At 43.3% G+C, this 16,429-nt stretch overlaps 1 protein-coding gene across 9 annotated transcripts in view; it reads left to right on the plus strand.

Annotated features, from left to right (window-relative positions):
• The window catches only part of Ppfibp2 (PPFIA binding protein 2), a 163,068-nt gene that overhangs the window by 136,277 nt on the left and 10,362 nt on the right, over nucleotides 1-16,429 (plus strand). For 5 of the 9 annotated variants that reach the window (XM_036188662.1, XM_036188676.1, XM_036188669.1 and 2 more), the window contains 6 exons: nucleotides 408-465; nucleotides 1,233-1,274; nucleotides 5,246-5,387; nucleotides 6,282-6,317; nucleotides 6,707-6,848; nucleotides 7,435-7,563. In XM_036188662.1, the coding sequence (XP_036044555.1) occupies nucleotides 408-465; nucleotides 1,233-1,274; nucleotides 5,246-5,387; nucleotides 6,282-6,317; nucleotides 6,707-6,848; nucleotides 7,435-7,563 (549 nt within the window). The remainder of the gene's footprint in view (nucleotides 1-407; nucleotides 466-1,232; nucleotides 1,275-5,245; nucleotides 5,388-6,281; nucleotides 6,318-6,706; nucleotides 6,849-7,434; nucleotides 7,564-16,429) is intronic. The other 4 variants (XM_036188683.1, XM_036188706.1, XM_036188722.1 and 1 more) reach the window with 2 other exon arrangements.

The following is a 16,429-nucleotide window of genomic DNA, read 5'->3' on the forward strand; positions in this document are numbered from 1 at the left end:
GTGCATTTGATATCCTCAAAAGAATAGCCCCTATGAAGACATGAGTCTCCTGAGCTGACTACTCAGGGCAGGTACAGCCAGAATGGAGGGTTGGAGGATCCTAGGCAATGCTGCAGCTTCCTGCCCAGATCACTTAGATTTAAAGACAAGCCAGTACCAGCATTTTTCCTCCACTTGACTTTGCAGACACTGTGATTGGGATTCCCTTGGGAGACCCAGTAGTCATATATTATCAGTACCACTCACTGTTGGGCCAGGCTTTCCCCAGGTTTTATCTTACATAGGGGTTACCTACTCCAAGCCTAAGGCAAGCTTCTGGTTAGGCATCTGACATGCTCTGTGCATGAGTGTCACCAAGTGACTCCTTCCATGGTCACTATGAGCCCTTTTTTTCTATGTTTATCCAGGGCTCAGAAGAAACTCTCCTGTAGTCTGGAAGACTTGAGACGTGAATCTGGGGATAAGGTCAGCTCATTAACTGGCTGTGTCAAGTACTGAGTTACTTCTTTAGGCCCAGCACAGTGCTGGGATGTACAGGCGGGCACAAGCAGGTTTTGGGGAACATGGGAGGAGGAACAAGGTTCGAGCCATATACCACATCAAGCCAGAGAAGACCAAAGGATTCTGGCCTCCTCTCCCCAGTGTTCTGGGTTCTCTGCAAGGGTTCTGAATGAAGGAATAACATAGGTAAAGTGGGTGATTTCAGGAACACAGCCTGCGATAATCTAGAGCATTAGAGAGGTAGCTTTAAAAGAGTCTGGAAAGATCTGAGAAGGGCTTTGTGGTCCCCTCTGTAAGAATGGACTTGACCATGTGACTGAGCCCAGTGTTGGAGGGAACAATGGAAGGCTTTGAGCTTAGCAATGACTAAGCCCAAAGTCCTGCCCTGAAGGAGCCTCTGGAGCCCTGCCTCATACTGCCCCCTGATCTCCATCAGAGTGACATGGTGGAGAGCCACAGAAGTTGGAGTTGGCAGGAGCCAATCCCCGGCCATATGCCTCTTGCTCCATTGGTCAATCTTCTGGCAACTGCCCAGGATATCTGTTCACTGGCTAGATAGATAGTGGCTTGTTTCCTGCTGTGAGTGGTGATCCTCTAACATGAAGGATGGGGCAGTGTACTTACATCTCAGTGCATCAGATGTAAACAGGCAGGTGGTTCTGAGGTGCTGGTGGTGACTAACACAGCTTTCTTTTTCTCCTCATGTTCGAATCCTTCTTGTCACTCCATAGTGTGTCGATGGGAACCAGCTGTCCCTGGTGGGAGAGCCCAAGGTACATTCTTTTTTATCTTTATTGCCTATCCGTGGTTGTAACATTTGCTAGAGTATTTTAACAAGGTACAGCTTTTGTAGCCTTAAAATAAGTTAACTGTAAGAGTTAAGGAATGAGGAAGAGGAAATTCCATTGTTGTGTAGTCCATATGCATAAATCACTTTCTCAGCCATTGTCTGTGGTGTGTCATTTACCATGATCACCTCTGCTTTGTAGGCTCAGAGAAACTAATCTTTGAAGAAGTCTAGGCTTAGTTACTATATAGAAGGTGTAACCTGCACAGAAGAATGTTGGCAACACTCCTCTTCTGTGCTGAGATGCCACAGTTAAAAACACAGGTGTGCACTCAGTCTGCCTTCAGTGAACAAGTTATATTATAAAAATTCCATGAAACCCATTTTCTCCTAGATTGCTGCTGTGGCAGGTGATTACAGTTCTAGGCTGGTAGACCAATACTGAGCCGATGGTAAACTAAAGATTCCTATAATTAGTGTCAGCCCCACCCAACCACCATCTATAGCATTGTCAGGGGGATGTACTGTGCATTGTCCTTCAGTCTCCTCTGTCTTCCAAAGGAGACACAAGGCTTCACTATATGCGCCTTGAGAAGGCTCTTTATACCTTCATACCACTATAACAGAATGGAACATTTCTGCTCTTCTAACTCTTTGTGGAAGAAAGACCTCATCTGTACCCCCATATCTTGGTAAAAGGCTTCCCTTCTGTACTTATGACAGTTAGTGCTTTGGTTAGCCAGCCATTCCTCGGGCCATGGAGATTACTGAGCAAATGTCTCCTGCCTGCTTTTCTGTCCCAATGCTTTGGACACACAGTCCCTTCTGTTTTGTGGCCCCTTGGCAAAGCTCTGGGGCCTAGCCATCACTCTTCCAGCCTCAGCTTCAGAAAAGTCATTCACACTTATCTCTAAATAACAGAAGTAAGTGGCCACTTCCTTCTTTGTGGATGCTGCTGGTTCATCATTCATGCTTTAAGACATTGAGTTGCTTACTGTGGAAGATGAGAGATGTAGGAGTGCTTACAAAGAGTACACATACCAGGTTGAAACTAGCTCTCCCACACCTTTGATCATAATTACAATCTTATGAAACTTCACTTAGTTCAACATGACCACCTCTTCCCTCCACACACACCCAGCACCTTTCCACAAGTACAGTAGTTTTTCCACAGCATCTCTTCACTGTGGTCCCTGGCCTCAAACTAAGGCTTTTTATGCCAGAGTGTTCCTTATATCACAGTCACCCTTGCATTCAGACTGCTAGCCTTGTCTCCTGTGGAATGAGTCAGTCCTTCCCATTCCCAACACTCTAGAATTGAGTCCTCCAGCCCTCTGTAAGTACTTTCTTCTCAGAACTGTGCATCATCTTCTCCTCTGTGGGTGTGTATGTATGTGGATCAGCAGACTTGAAAGCACTCAGTTCACAATGGATTCCTTCAATTGTGCTCTGGGACAAATAGGCATGATATTCTAGATGCAGCCTGTGGTGTGCTTTTCTGGATCTAGGGTCTGTTCTTGATTGTGGACCTAGCCTGTTATGTTTCTATGCTTCTTTTGTCTGCTAAAAGCTGTTGGCTGGGCTCTGTGCGTGTTGTTATTTTCAGATTCCCTAAGGGAGGAATTGCTATTCTTCTGTTAGAAATGACAGAGGGTTAGAGAGGTTAAAAAGAAAGGGCCTTCCCTGAGTCACTCTGACCCAAAGCTTAGCCTTCTCTGAGCTGGCAGGCCACCCTTTGTTCTGATTTAAAGCAGGTGGGTGATAGGTTCTGCTCAGCTCCTTGGCTCTCCACTGCTGGGGTGATACTTGAAGACAGGAAACAGGACTAGGGTCAGATGTTCCTGTCTCCTTCCTGTCGGGCCTTGCCATGGCACGTCTTTCTTCAACAGTGAGTCATTCCCTCAGCTTTGTGTCTTGACTGAAGCAGAGCTCAGAGAGCCCATTCCATTGTCCTCTGTTCCTTATGGGGCTGCAGCCTCACTCATCCTTGGGTGTCCAGCATGCTTCAGCATGCTTTCTGGGTGGTCATGGTTGGGGGCTTTCTGCTGTCCTGGCCCTATATTGGGGTCTTACTTGACGCAACCAAAAACTATATTGAAAGTCCTTCCCCATTTTGTATTTCGTATGGAAGATGGAACTTGGTGTCAGATTCTTTGAGTCTTTAAACTTAAAAGCAAAACAAAAGCAGCAATTTCATTGTGTCTGTGCATGCATCCGAGGTCAACTTAGGGTGGTTGGTTTTCACCTTTTCCTTCACTGAAGCTGGAGCTCTCTTGTTTCTGTTGCCTCCTCATTACAGGCTAGCTGACCTTCAAGTTTCTGGAGAGTCTCCTGTCTCTGCCTCACGTCTCATCACAAAACTGCTGGGATACAGATGTGTGCCACCACATCTGGCTCCTTATGTGGGTTCCAGGAACTGAACTTGGTTCACTGGGCTTGTGCAGTTGGTGCCTTTGCCTGCAGAGCCATCTCTCCAGCCCACAATTCTGTTTTGACTACTCCCTCCCTTCCCATGGTCTGAATCTGACTAGGTATCAGAATAATCCAAGACGCTTGTTGAAAAAACAGACTCCTGAAGTGGGTGTGTTTTCAGAGGGGCTGATTCACGGGGCCAGGGAGGAGCCTGGGAGTTGGTGTTGTTTTTGATAGTGCCTCAGGTGAGAGTGAGGAAGCTGCCAGTGGATGAGCTAGCACTGGGAAGCTGCTGGGCTGGTCCACATGTCTGATCATGCCTGACCTCTCTGCCCTGCAGGTCATCACAAGCTTGAAGATATCATACTCTTCATCTCTGGAGCTTCTGACATGTCTACTCATGGGCCAGATTTCTTTTAACAATCTTGTCTCCTTTCTCCATATTTATTATTTCTAAACTCCTCTGTGGAGGCTCTTGTCAATTACCGTGAATGAATTGATTTTCAAACAGCTGCTTGGACATGGAAGCAAACTGAATTCTGCTGAAATGTACTGCTCACTTGACTTTCAGTGAACGAAGCTTCAAAAGGCATCTTGGTCTTGGCAGTCATCCAGTCCCGTTCTGACTTGCCAGTTTTAAAATTGGTTCCACCTCTCATATTACTTTTCTTCTAGGTGTAATCAAGTGATCCATAGTTGAGTCTCTCAGTGATGTCATCTCATTTTCTCTTTGTTCTCACACTTGCAATGCATTCTATATGTTTTTCTCAGGTTTGTAGCGTTAGTGATCTTTATATACTTCTTGACAAAATAAGTGCTAGTCTTTCTCTTTAAATCGGCCTACTTCTTTGGGGTTTCTTTTTAACCAGGATCCAACTATAGGGCTTATTGCACAAAAGTGGTACCTCAAAGAGGATGATTCTAAGTTCCTAATGGAACTGGGTTGGATTGTAGCCTCCAGCCTCCCCCCAATGTATGCTTAGGATCTTGTTATATCTTAATATGATATTGGACAAAAGAACTATTACCAATAACACAGACTTTTCCTGCTACTATTTCAGATTTAGATTCTCATATCACTGTTATAGCATGGCCTTCCATCAGTAATGGTCAATATAATCTGTGCTTATGGCTGTGCCCTTGTAGAGATCTGCCTTTGTCTGGTGTGACTAAGGGTCTGACCGTAGGAAAGTACAGGGAGAACAGGGAAACCTGGACCAGACTACCCTTGCTTTCTTCTCCCATCAGCAAACTGTGGCTTGTGTTTTTGAAGACCCAGGAAGAATTCATAGCTATGACTTCACTAAACTTCTAACTTGGGACAAATGGCACAGGACTCTTTGGATTTGGGATTGGTGCTATCTCTGTCTCACTGTGTGGGTAGATCTTTACCTTTCTGCTGGACTAGGAGAAATGCCCTTGGAAAGATCTTTGAGCCAAGCTAAATGAAAAGTGACTCTTGCAGAAAGGGTTTATGCACACACAGATTTCTGACTGGTTTGAGCCGAAGTCTAATGGTTAGTCTGGCATCTCTCTTTCCAATAGGACAGCTCTTTCCTGGTGGAGCAGAAGTACCCTACCTTACCTGGGAAGCTCTCAGCAGCCACATCCAATGGAGAAGCTGCCAAGTCTCCTCCCACTGCCTCCTCCCAGCCTGACTCTTCAGGGAGCAGCCTGCTGAGGCTGAGTAAGTGTCCAGCCCCTGAGTTGGTGGCCTGGGGAACTCTGTCCTTAGCACTTAGAGTCATTGTAGCTATAACTGCAGCTCACAATTAGGAATGGTGGGGATTGTTCCCAAGCAAGCTGTGTCCCTGTGTGGATAAGCTGCTAACCAAGTTGTGGTACCTCCACTCTCCCTTCTGTCCACTCTCCCTCGAATCCCTGCCTGTCCTCCCCACCATTGCCTTGTTTTCTCTCCCTCCTAGACACCTCCATTTACTCTCTATGCCCTGCTTCCTTCATCTGTCATCCTGCTCTTTTCTCTTCCATGTCTGCCTTTGATAAAGCCAATGTTACCACTAGGCTGACACTATACAGGCTCCCAAGTTAGAGTATGTCAGATTCAGCCAGCAGCAGAGGATTTGCTGTGGTCCCGGAGTGAGTGCTTTGGTGCTCACAGAGTTCTCCCAACCTACCCCCAATTCCTCCACCTGTCCTTAGTTCTCAAAACCCCATTCTGCTCTGGGCTTCCACAGCTCCAGATAAACCCTTAAGTAACTGTGTTCAGTTTTACTCAGACTGTTAGAAGTCATTGTGGTGTGAGTCCTGGCACTGGTGCAGGGGCATGTCTTAGAGTATCCCCCTCCCCTTCTGCTGCCCCTCCCTCCCTGCCTGTGGACACCACAGCTTATAAGAAAGTGGCACCAGAGTCCTTTGGCCGATGCCTCCTGTCAGCATGCTGACCCTGTGGGCCATCTTGGTCACCCTTTGCCTTGTCCTTTGTGGGATGTTTTCCTTTCTGTTTAAGTTTTTCTCCTTTGCTCGATGATACTCTTTTTATTTCTTTGCTTCCCTGTTACTGTTGGGCTGGACTCCGGCCTCTCTTGCTTCTTCATGTGACTTCTCTGCTTCTGGGTTGCTGGAGATCGCGGCTGGAGTGTCAGTGCTCCCGTATTAGGTACTGTGACTGTTCCAGGTGAGGTAGAATGTGAGAATTCCTTTGTTTTTCATTTCTGCTGCCCTGCCCACATTCCAAAGTCTCCCTCTGATTAAATAGCCAGCTCTTTTTTGAAATAGTCTTCAATTACTTGGACCCCAAAATCTTAGAATTGAAGACATTAAATCACTTAGATTTGAAAACACTGGCCTCAGCAGTTCTTAGTGAGAGGGCTTGGAAGTGTCCTGAGCCCTTTAAGCTCCTGGTACCTCAGTAGGAAGCTCTATCCTAAAGGTAACACTGGGAAAAGTGTTCTGGACTCCCACAGAAGGATAGCTCTGGTATAAGGGTGGGGTTCCCAAGGTTCCCCTCACTCTCATTCACATACCTTTCCATCCTGTCCACCTTAGGAGACACAGAAAGTGGTTGGGAAGATACAGTCGGGGCCAATGAACTGTCATCTACTTCGTCTGGTACTGAGTCAAGCCCCCAGTCTCCCCTGACACCAGATGGCAAACGGAGCCCCAAAGGCATCAAGAAGTTCTGGGGGAAGTAAGTTGGTGGTAATGGTCATAACCACATGCTTAGACAAGGCAGAGGGTGACTGAGTTCTGCTCCTTCACATATCTGCATAGCTGCAAAGCAGAGTAGTCACATTTAGGGCGAAGAATGTGAGTTATTCTGTGGGATGGAAAGAAGCGGCACAGCTAGTCATTAAATAGAGCTAGCTGCCATGTGTCCTTCATCCTAGGCATCCGAATATCCTGTGTAACCTGCTCTCATTCTCAGCAGATTACACTACCTGAGCTTCTGGAGAGGTATGAGAACGGGCTCTTCTTTATTTGGGAGCCAGTCTGTGTCTCATAAAATCTTTTAAAGACCAAAAGCTGAGTACTTACTAGTCCAACTGATTCATTCTGAACAGAGGCAGAAGCTGGAGTCTCCTCAAAGGCATCAGCCTTCACTTTGATCCTATGAGGAGTGGCCCAAGGCCCAGAGTTAGGCTTAGTATTGAATCTCAGAGTCTAGTGGAAGCACTGTCCCTGGCTTCAGAACAGGGACTGGGATGGGTATTGCCTAAAGCCCTGAGCCTGGCCTGACTAGCCCTCACAGTCTCTGTGGATTCCTTTCCATACAGAATCCGAAGAACTCAGTCAGGAAATTTCAACACTGATGCACCAGGGATGGCAGAGTTTCGACGAGGTGGGCTACGGGCGACTGCAGGGCCAAGACTTTCTAGGACCAGGGACACCAAGGGACAGAAATGGTAAGGCTCTATCCAGCCCATCTGCAAAGAGCTTTGTGAAATCCTATCCAGGATGCAGTGTGAGTGAGCAAGGCTGGATATTCCACAGCCTCAGAGGTTAAAGGCAGGAAGGAGTCTCTCGTATAGAACGTATCTATTGCCCACACTCACAGGTACTGAGGTAAAGCATGAGGCTCTCTGCAGCTGGACATGGTTGGGATAGAAGGCTGTATTAGTTACTTCTCTAGCTTTTTCAAACAAACAGAAAATCACCAAACATGACAAAAGCAACTTGAGAAAGGAGCTCATTCTGGCTTACTGCCCAGCATGATGGGGAAGGCATGGCGGCAGGAGCTTGAGGTGGCTGCTCACATCTTCAGCCAGGAAGCAGAAAGAGATGAGATGAGTCCTGATGCTCACCTAACTCCTTCCATTTTACCCATTCTGGGACCCAGCTGATGGAATGATGCTACCTAAAGTTAGGGTGGGTCTTACTACCTCTATGAACCCAACCTAGAATCTCTCACGGAAGTGTCCAGAGATTTGTCTCCTAGGTGATAACAGATCCTATCAAATTGACAATATTAGCCATCAGAAAGGCTGTTAATGGCTATGCTCCACTCTCACTCATTCTCAGTTGTGCCTTTCACATTGAACTGTGAAGCTCCTGTGAAGCCAAAAGAACAGATTCTGGAATCCCAAAGCTTGGTTGTTATCTCTGCTTAATCACCCATAATTGCAAGCTGCATGCTGTTATATGATGTCTGCCCCTCCAATCCCCACTTGTGAAATGGGGATGGAAAATAAGTATTAAAGTTTTTGTGAGAATTATGTGGGCTACTGCACATCTCACCCAGGCATCAGCCACACAGCCACTCAAGGGTCAATATCCTCTTGTCTTTGGAGAGTCTTGGGGCAGCCTACATCTGCCAGTATTCCTCATAACTGCACTGTAGCAAACTGCACTCAAGGGTGGTAACTTAAGGGGGCTGCTAATGTATGAGTGGCATGGACATCAAAATGCTGGGTTTCACATGACTGTCCCGTCATGCCCTGTTGTTGTTTGTTTTTGCTTTTTTGGGGGACCCACCACTCAGCTCCCAAATAAATCACACATGGAGGCTTATTCTTAATTATGAATGCCCAGCATTAGCTTGGCTTTTTCCTTGCCAGCTTTCCTTAACTTAAATTATCCTGTTTAACTTTTTCCTCAGGTTTCTACCTTTCTCTTTCTTCTGGAAATCTTATTCTGTGGCTTGTTGTATAGCTGGGTGGCTGGCCTCTGGAGTCCTCCTCCTTCTCTGGCTACTTCTTTCTTCCTAGATCCCTCCTCCCAGATTTCTCCTTCTATTTATCCTCTCTGCCTGCCAGCCCTGCCTGTTTCTTTCTCCTGCCCCACTATTGGCTGTTCATCTCTATTAGACCATCAGGTGTTTCAGACAGGCACAGTAACACAGCTTCACAGAATTAAACAAATACAACATAAACAAAAGTAATACAGCTTAAAATAATATTCCCCAACATTTCCCCCATTTTGTTTAAATAAAAATAAAGGTTTTAACTTAAACATAAAAAGACTATATACAATAACAATTATCAAGTAAGCATTACATTCACAATGTCCAGTTCATTTATGTCTGGTAAATTTAAAGAAAATACTACATTAGCTATTATATCTTAGTAAATCAAGAGTTTTACACCTAATTTACTTTCTATCATAACTAAGAAAAACTGCAACTATAATGATCTAGTCTTCAACTCTTTCAAAGACCCAGAAGGATGTAATATTATCTAACAACAGAGACATTTGCCTGCCTGGACAGTCACCCAAGGTTCCTCTGCAAAGTTGGGACATCCATCTTCAGTCTACTGGCCCAGAATATCTGGCAAACTTTTATATAAAAGCAGGAATTTTCGACTGTCCTGCCTTGTTTTGGCAAAGTTCATCAGTCACTTTCCTCTGTGTCCTATAGAATGTCTGACAGACTCTTCTGTGAAGCAGAAACCCTGAAGGACATGCTGCTTTGTTTTGGCAAAGTTCAGTGGCCGCTTTCCTGTATGTCCTGCAAAATGTCCGGCAGACTCAGCTGTGAAGCAGGAATTTTGCAGGCCTGCCCTGTCTTGTTTTGGCAAAATTAAACAGTTTTTTTTTTTTCCTGTGTGTCCTGTATATCCTATCTGCACAGCACATTGTCATCAGTCAAAGGCAAGAGCAGTTTATTTGCCCAGTGGCTAACCTTGCCACAATGAAAGCAAAACTCTGTAAGAAGTTTCTTCAGTGCCCATCATATCTGAAGTAAATTGGTGCTGCCAGAGCAGATGTGTCTCATTGTCATGAAAAACTTTAAGTTAACAAAACATTTTAAGTGCTGTATTCTATAGGTCTTTGAAGACCACCTATCTAAAATACATCTATTTAACCTAGAAAACATACCTAACATATCTATAAATTTGATTGTTATAAATGACTACTATGTTCCTGATTATATAGTTTATAACTATAGCTTTCGAAAACTAGAACTTCACCCTACATTTCCAAATTAACTACATAGGCATAATACCTCAAACAAAAATAGAAAATACATACAATATGTTGTAACAAAAATAACCTTAATTTTTTTTTCAGTATAAAAAATCCTTTAAACAAGAGTGGAAACATATATAAAGTATAATAACTTTAAATTTGTATCAATATTCTGTGTTCCCTAAATGATAATAAACATCCATAGCCCACCAAATAACCAAAAAACACCCATACTCCCCCCCCAACTCTTGGGAATGTGGGCATAGTTTTCTCCATACTACTTCCTGCTGCCTGTGGACTAAGTATCTTTAGGATCCCAAAGAGAAAATTTTGAGATAATAACCAAGTCCTGATAAGACCAGCAGTAACCTTTGCTGATAGATATCACCTATCAAGATTCAGGAGGTCTCGACTGATCAAATCTGATCTATACTAACACTGAAAGAATCCACAGCCTCTTGTTTTCTGTGGGAACAAAACTCCAAAGCATTTTTGGTTTCCATTTGAACAATGTATTTTTTTTTCACTTCTTTTTTAAAGTTAAGATAGCCCTAAAGTATCTAGGTTGTTTTTGCAGTCCTGTTCACAAGCCTATGTGTTCTAGCAGCTATGTCTTGGCAATCAACAATCAAAAAATGTATTTCCCATCTTATGTGGCTTTTTTCTTTTACCCTCTCTTTAAAGACTTTATTTTATTTTTAAACTATTCATTTTTTTTGTGACTATACCCTTTTTCTTTTCTTCAGCTTATGTACATTGTTAAACACACTGTAACCTGTTTAGATGTTTTTCTGTCTGGACCTCTTTTATTGCATATCTGCAGGATTTTTCGACTGTGTGAGCAAACCTTTAACCTGATAAGCAGTGTAGACCTCTGCCCTCAGCTTTGGTGGCTGGCTTTGCCCACTTCTCTGGCCATGAAAGCCAAGCTGAAAGCTCACAAGACAAGTCAGAGGTTTGTGCTGAGAACTGCTTCAACCTTCCTAGAGCTCTAAAATGCCAATGCTTGCACTGTGGCAGGCATTTTAGTTTTTGTTTCTACTTATACTTACTAGCTACTCAAGGGCTCACTGACTGGCAGAAACTGTTTGGCCAAGACTGATAAAGGAGCTGTATCCTCTCCTCCCCCTTTTATTTTTCAGCTTTCTCAGGCCCTAGGGATTTTCAGTCCCCACGTTGGGTGCCAAAATGTTGTTATTTGTTTTTGATCTTTTGAGGGGCGCAGTCTAAGCGTGGCTTGTTGCTTGCCAGCTTTCCTTAACTCACCCTGTCTATGTTTTGCCTCTGGGCTTTTCCCATTCTCTTTCCTCTGTAACTCTTACTTTTACTCTATGACTTGCTGTGTTGCTGGGTGGCTGGCCTCTGGAATTCCCTAGTAAAAAAATACATAAAAACAGCAAATTTGTTTGGAGGTGTCCCTAATGGAACTCTTCCATTATTCTTCTTACTCCTTTCTTTTGCTCTCCCTGTTCTGAGAGATCATTTCCCCCAAACCCATACTTGATCCTTGCTGTGTTGGGTGAAACACTTTTCCATATCAGCAGCCCCTGTGACACAGGCACCTCCAGTAGACTCTCTAGAAACCCAATTTGCAGAGGCAGCTTTGGTACTTTTAGGTCTTCCACAGAATTGGAATGTGCTACTTAAAATCTAACCAAAGTGAAGTTAACTCTCTTGTTTGCCCTCAGGATTGGCACACACTAGGGGGAGAGGTTCAGAAGATGCTCATATTATAAATTCTAGTTCCTAGAAATACCACAGTTTTCCAGTGAAGAGAAGAGCATTTCCTGAAACATGTTCTGTTGTTCACAGACCTGCTGTGTGTGCCCTCCCTACACTCCCCAAAGATCCTTAACTTATTGCCACTCTCAAATTTCAAGACTTTGAGAGCCTTGTAGTCTTTGAGACACAGGACCTTCCCACATTTACCTTTCACTGATGAGTATCGTCACACCTAAGTTATAATCCATGATAAAAGAAGGAAGGTAGTGGTGATCCTTCTAATCTCAGATGTCTATCATGAGGAAATAGCAGCTTTTGGGGGGTAGGGAACCTAAGGGCACAATTAAAAAGTGTCAGTCAATTTGGAACCAAAGAAAGCTTATCTATATATTCTGTAACTAGATATTGTTATTTGCCGAACAATTTTTCGAATTTAGACACTTTGTTTCTGGGTTTTCAGAGATGAGAAAGTAAAGGTACAGAAAGCTTCAGTGCTGTGTCTTTAAGGATTGAGTGCCGCAAGGGAATCCTTGCACCAGGGTGGAAGAACATTTATAAGGCAGCAGGCATTTCCCTAGCTGCTTGGCTGTGCTCCTGTCACTCCAGGGCCTGGGGTAGCAATGTCAGAAACTCCCGTGGCCTAAGGAAGGAGCTGCTGAGCAGGGGCTGATTTGCTGGAATGTCTTTGTGCTTTGTGGACCATGATAATGGTTGATGTAGGGAAGAAGAATGAGGAGGTCCTGGTGAGCTTGCTTTGTTTATATTTATAATGCCTGTGGTAACAATGCCTATGGAAAGAAAGACTGTTATTACCCTTAAGGAGAATGTAATTACGTGCCAATGCCCTCTGCCATGTAATTTGTGTATATTTAATGGATAATCTTTTACAAGAAGTTACCACTAAGTTGGGGAAAGCACTTGGTTCCTGAAAGCTCCCAGCACCAATTCTTTTTCCAACAAAAATTAATGTATTTTGTAAAATTTTGACTATGGTTTGTAGAAAATTTCAGGTCATAAAAAAACAAAAAAAAATTGTACTGATTTTTATCCCATGACACTGTATACAGAGAGTCTATTGTCACCATAGCCTTCCCGAAAGTTTCATTTAAGTTTTTTCTGCTTAATTTTCTCTCCCCTTACAGAACTTTACAAGCTTACAGATATTGTCAGTTTAATTTTCACATTTTTCGGTTTAGCTTTTTAATTTTCTGTATTGTGTGCCAGTTTTAATTAATATCTTTATTATTGATTTCTGTCCACTCTCTGCATATTGAGATTAAGCCATGTCTGGTAATTATGGGTGAGATAATTAGGGGCTTGTACCAGAATTTCACTTTTGTTAGTGAGATTCAATAAATGAAAACTTTATATTTATATGTAATGAGGTTCATTGATTTCCTTGTTTTTGTTTGGGGACAGAGTTTAGTCATATAGCCAGGCTGATCTGAAATTGAAGATGCCCCTGCCTCAGCCTCCCAAGTGTTAGGATTACAGGCTTGTGTTAGCACACACAGCAACTTTTCTTTTGGCTTTCATTATCTTGTTTGAATTTTTTCTCACAGTATTTAAAAGATTTACTTGGGGATTCATTTGAGCATGCGAGTTTAGTGTGAATTTTTGTTTTGTTTTCTCCTCAGGAAAAGGGCAGTGAAGTGTCATGTTTAAGGCAGACAGTTTCTGGAGCCATATGCTGGATCCGTGTGTATTACTTACTTTTCTGTTGCTGTGGTAAAACATCATGACCAAGGCAACTTACAGAAGGAAAGGTTCATTTGGCTTAAGGTCCGGAGGGTGAGAGTCCATCAGTGTAGGAAATCGTGGCAGGCATGGCAGGAGGAACAGCCCAAGCAAGAAGTGGAGAAAGCTCACTATCTCTAGTCACACACTTCCCTTCAGCAAGCCTGTGCCTCCCAAGCCTAACCAAAGAGCTCCACCAACTGGGGACCAAGGATTCAAATCTGAGCCTATGTGGCACATTCTCAGTTTGTTGGGGGGGGGGGTACATTCTTATTCAAACCACCACAGAAGGATGCTTGGAGGTTTGCCAAGTTGATGTTCTGAGAACATTGCCCTTCAGCACTTGGACATTATGAGACATCTCTAAGCAGAGGCTCCCTACCCCAGACATATTAATTGCCTTTTCCTTCCCATACTTACTGTCAGAGTCAGATTCATTCAAAAGGTAAAGAATCAATCAGAGAGGAGCCAGTCAGAGTGTTGAGCCAGGTGCTTTGAAACTGTTTAAACATTGCTGACTATTCTTACTCACCCTTTCTCTAATTGTAACTCGGAACTATCCCTTGCACTGGATAATAAACGGAAGAGCTAGCTATTTTGTATCAGAATTTTACTTTTGTTAGTGACACTTTTATAAGTGAAAATTTTCTACTTACCTGTAATGAGGTTCATTGACTTGTTTTTGTTTGGGGAACAGAGTTTAGTCAGATAGCCAGGCTGGTCTCAAAATTAAGATGCCCCTGCCTCGGCCTCCCAATTGGAGACCTGGTTAAAGGAAAGCCGAGTTGGAGAGCCATTTGTGCTTACTAGGCGAAGCATATGTGGTCCAAGGCACCTCATGTTGTGTTTAGTTTGGCTTAGTTAATCAGCTATCCTAGTGTGCAGATGTCTTCCTTGGTTACTCTTCCTCCCCGCTGAGCTAGTTACCCAGCATGCTAATGTGAAGATGCAAATCAGAGGTCACACCCTAGTAGGAATGTGGCCATGGTGAATATGTACAAAACCAGAATCGCATCTGGAAACTCCTTACAGTCACCAGACGTGCACAGTCCTAAGCAGGAGGTTTGGTTCTCTTGAATGTTTAGTCAAAACAGAAATCCCCTGCCGTCAGAAATGTGCTTGCTAATTAAGTACACTCTTGTGAATGTGCCTTGGGAATGAATGACACAGTCGATCATCTCAGTTACATTGCTTTACTGCAACTTGGAAAGGTGTTTTAAGCATGGCAATGCGGTTTGGTATCTTTTCTCTTTTTCTTCTCAGAATGATTTTTCTAGTGTGCTCAGCCATGGCCTGGCAGAGTGGATGGGAGATCCTACCTCTGAAAGATGTGGAGGTGCTGGGTCTGATACTGCAGAGTGGGGAGATGTACAGAGGAGTGAGTGGGAAGATCCTAAAGATAAAGGCACCTATATCCTGATTGCCTTGAAAAGTCCACAGAACAGGAATTTTCCAGTTATAATCTCAGGAGCACTTAACTTCCCTCCTTCAGAATGGAAATGTCCCTCTGATATATAGAATGTTTTTCTCAGTTTCCAAAAATTAAAAAAAAAGTGAATAAAATGAAAATCTATACACATGTGAAGCAAAAGTGATAAAGTGAACATTGATATCAAGAGAAATTCTCATGTTAAGAAACAAGTATAGGGCTGAGGGTGTGGTTCAGCCAGTAATATGCCTGCTGTGCAAGCATGAGGACTTGAATTGAGATCGCCAGCACCCTCATAAAAGCCAAATGTGGTGGCACATGTCTGTCTGTAACCCTAGTGCTAGAGGGAGGGGAATAGAGATACACAGATCCTTGGAGCTTGGTGGCCAGCCAGTCTAACCAGTTGGTGAGCGCAGGATTCCTTGAGAGGCCCTGACTCAAAATGTAAGGTAATAAATATACAGTGCAAACACATGCATATGCCCACACATGAGTACAGGCACACACAAAAGAAACAAGTTAAAAAGCTGGGTATGGTGGCTCATGTTTATATTGCCAACGTTTAAAAGGTATATTGCCAAGAATTCAAGGCCAGTATGAACCACAGGATGAGGCCTTATTTCTAAACACTGAAATAAAACAAAGCAAATTATAAGCCAAAATGCCAGAACCCATCAAGAACAGTAAAGGCAAGAGACAGACTTCATATAGAAGTGAAGATGTATATTAATGTCAAGTGAGACACATGAACTCACTGTAAAAAGGTTGTCGTTTCTTACTTATTTTATATACTGTACTGACATCAATAAAGACAGCATAAATCTGATGCCCCTGCTGAAAGGACATAGAAAACATACTGTTTAAGGGGTCTTATCAACTCAGAGACTAAGATTGGCCACCACTCTGTAAAACCTGAGCTGTGTAGTGTTACCATTCATATGTTAACTTAATAGAAATGTTGTGAAATGTCACCAGTGGTTCTGAAATGCACATGACAGTGCCAGTTGTAAATTGTGGAGCTGAATCTCTTTTATTAGTTCTTACAGTAAAATGAGGGCTGGTGATGTAGCTCTATTGTAGAGTGCTTGCCTAGCATGTATAAAGCCCTGAGTTCTATCCCCAGCACTGCATCAAGTGTTGTATAGTGGTGTACACCCGTAATCCCATCAATCCTGAGTTGGAGCAGGCAGAAGGATCAAATGTTCAAGGTCATCCTTGAACATATTGAGTCTGAGGTCAATAATAAAAGCTGCATTAGACCCTGTCTCAAAAAAAAAGATAAGCATTAGCAGTCAAGCTAGAAAGTAGAGTGAATGGAGTTCTGTTTCTAAGAAAGTATTACAGAGCTATGGGTATATGAAGAAGTGGTCAAAGTATACACCTTAAATGTGAGAGTGAAAACGTACTACAGAGCTATACATTTCAGAATTCACTTAAATTTTTTAATTTTGTGGCAGATTTCATTATGTTAAATT

The sequence above is a fragment of the Onychomys torridus genome, chromosome 1 (genome assembly GCF_903995425.1).
Source record: "Onychomys torridus chromosome 1, mOncTor1.1, whole genome shotgun sequence".
NCBI classification, from domain to species: Eukaryota; Metazoa; Chordata; class Mammalia; order Rodentia; family Cricetidae; genus Onychomys; species Onychomys torridus.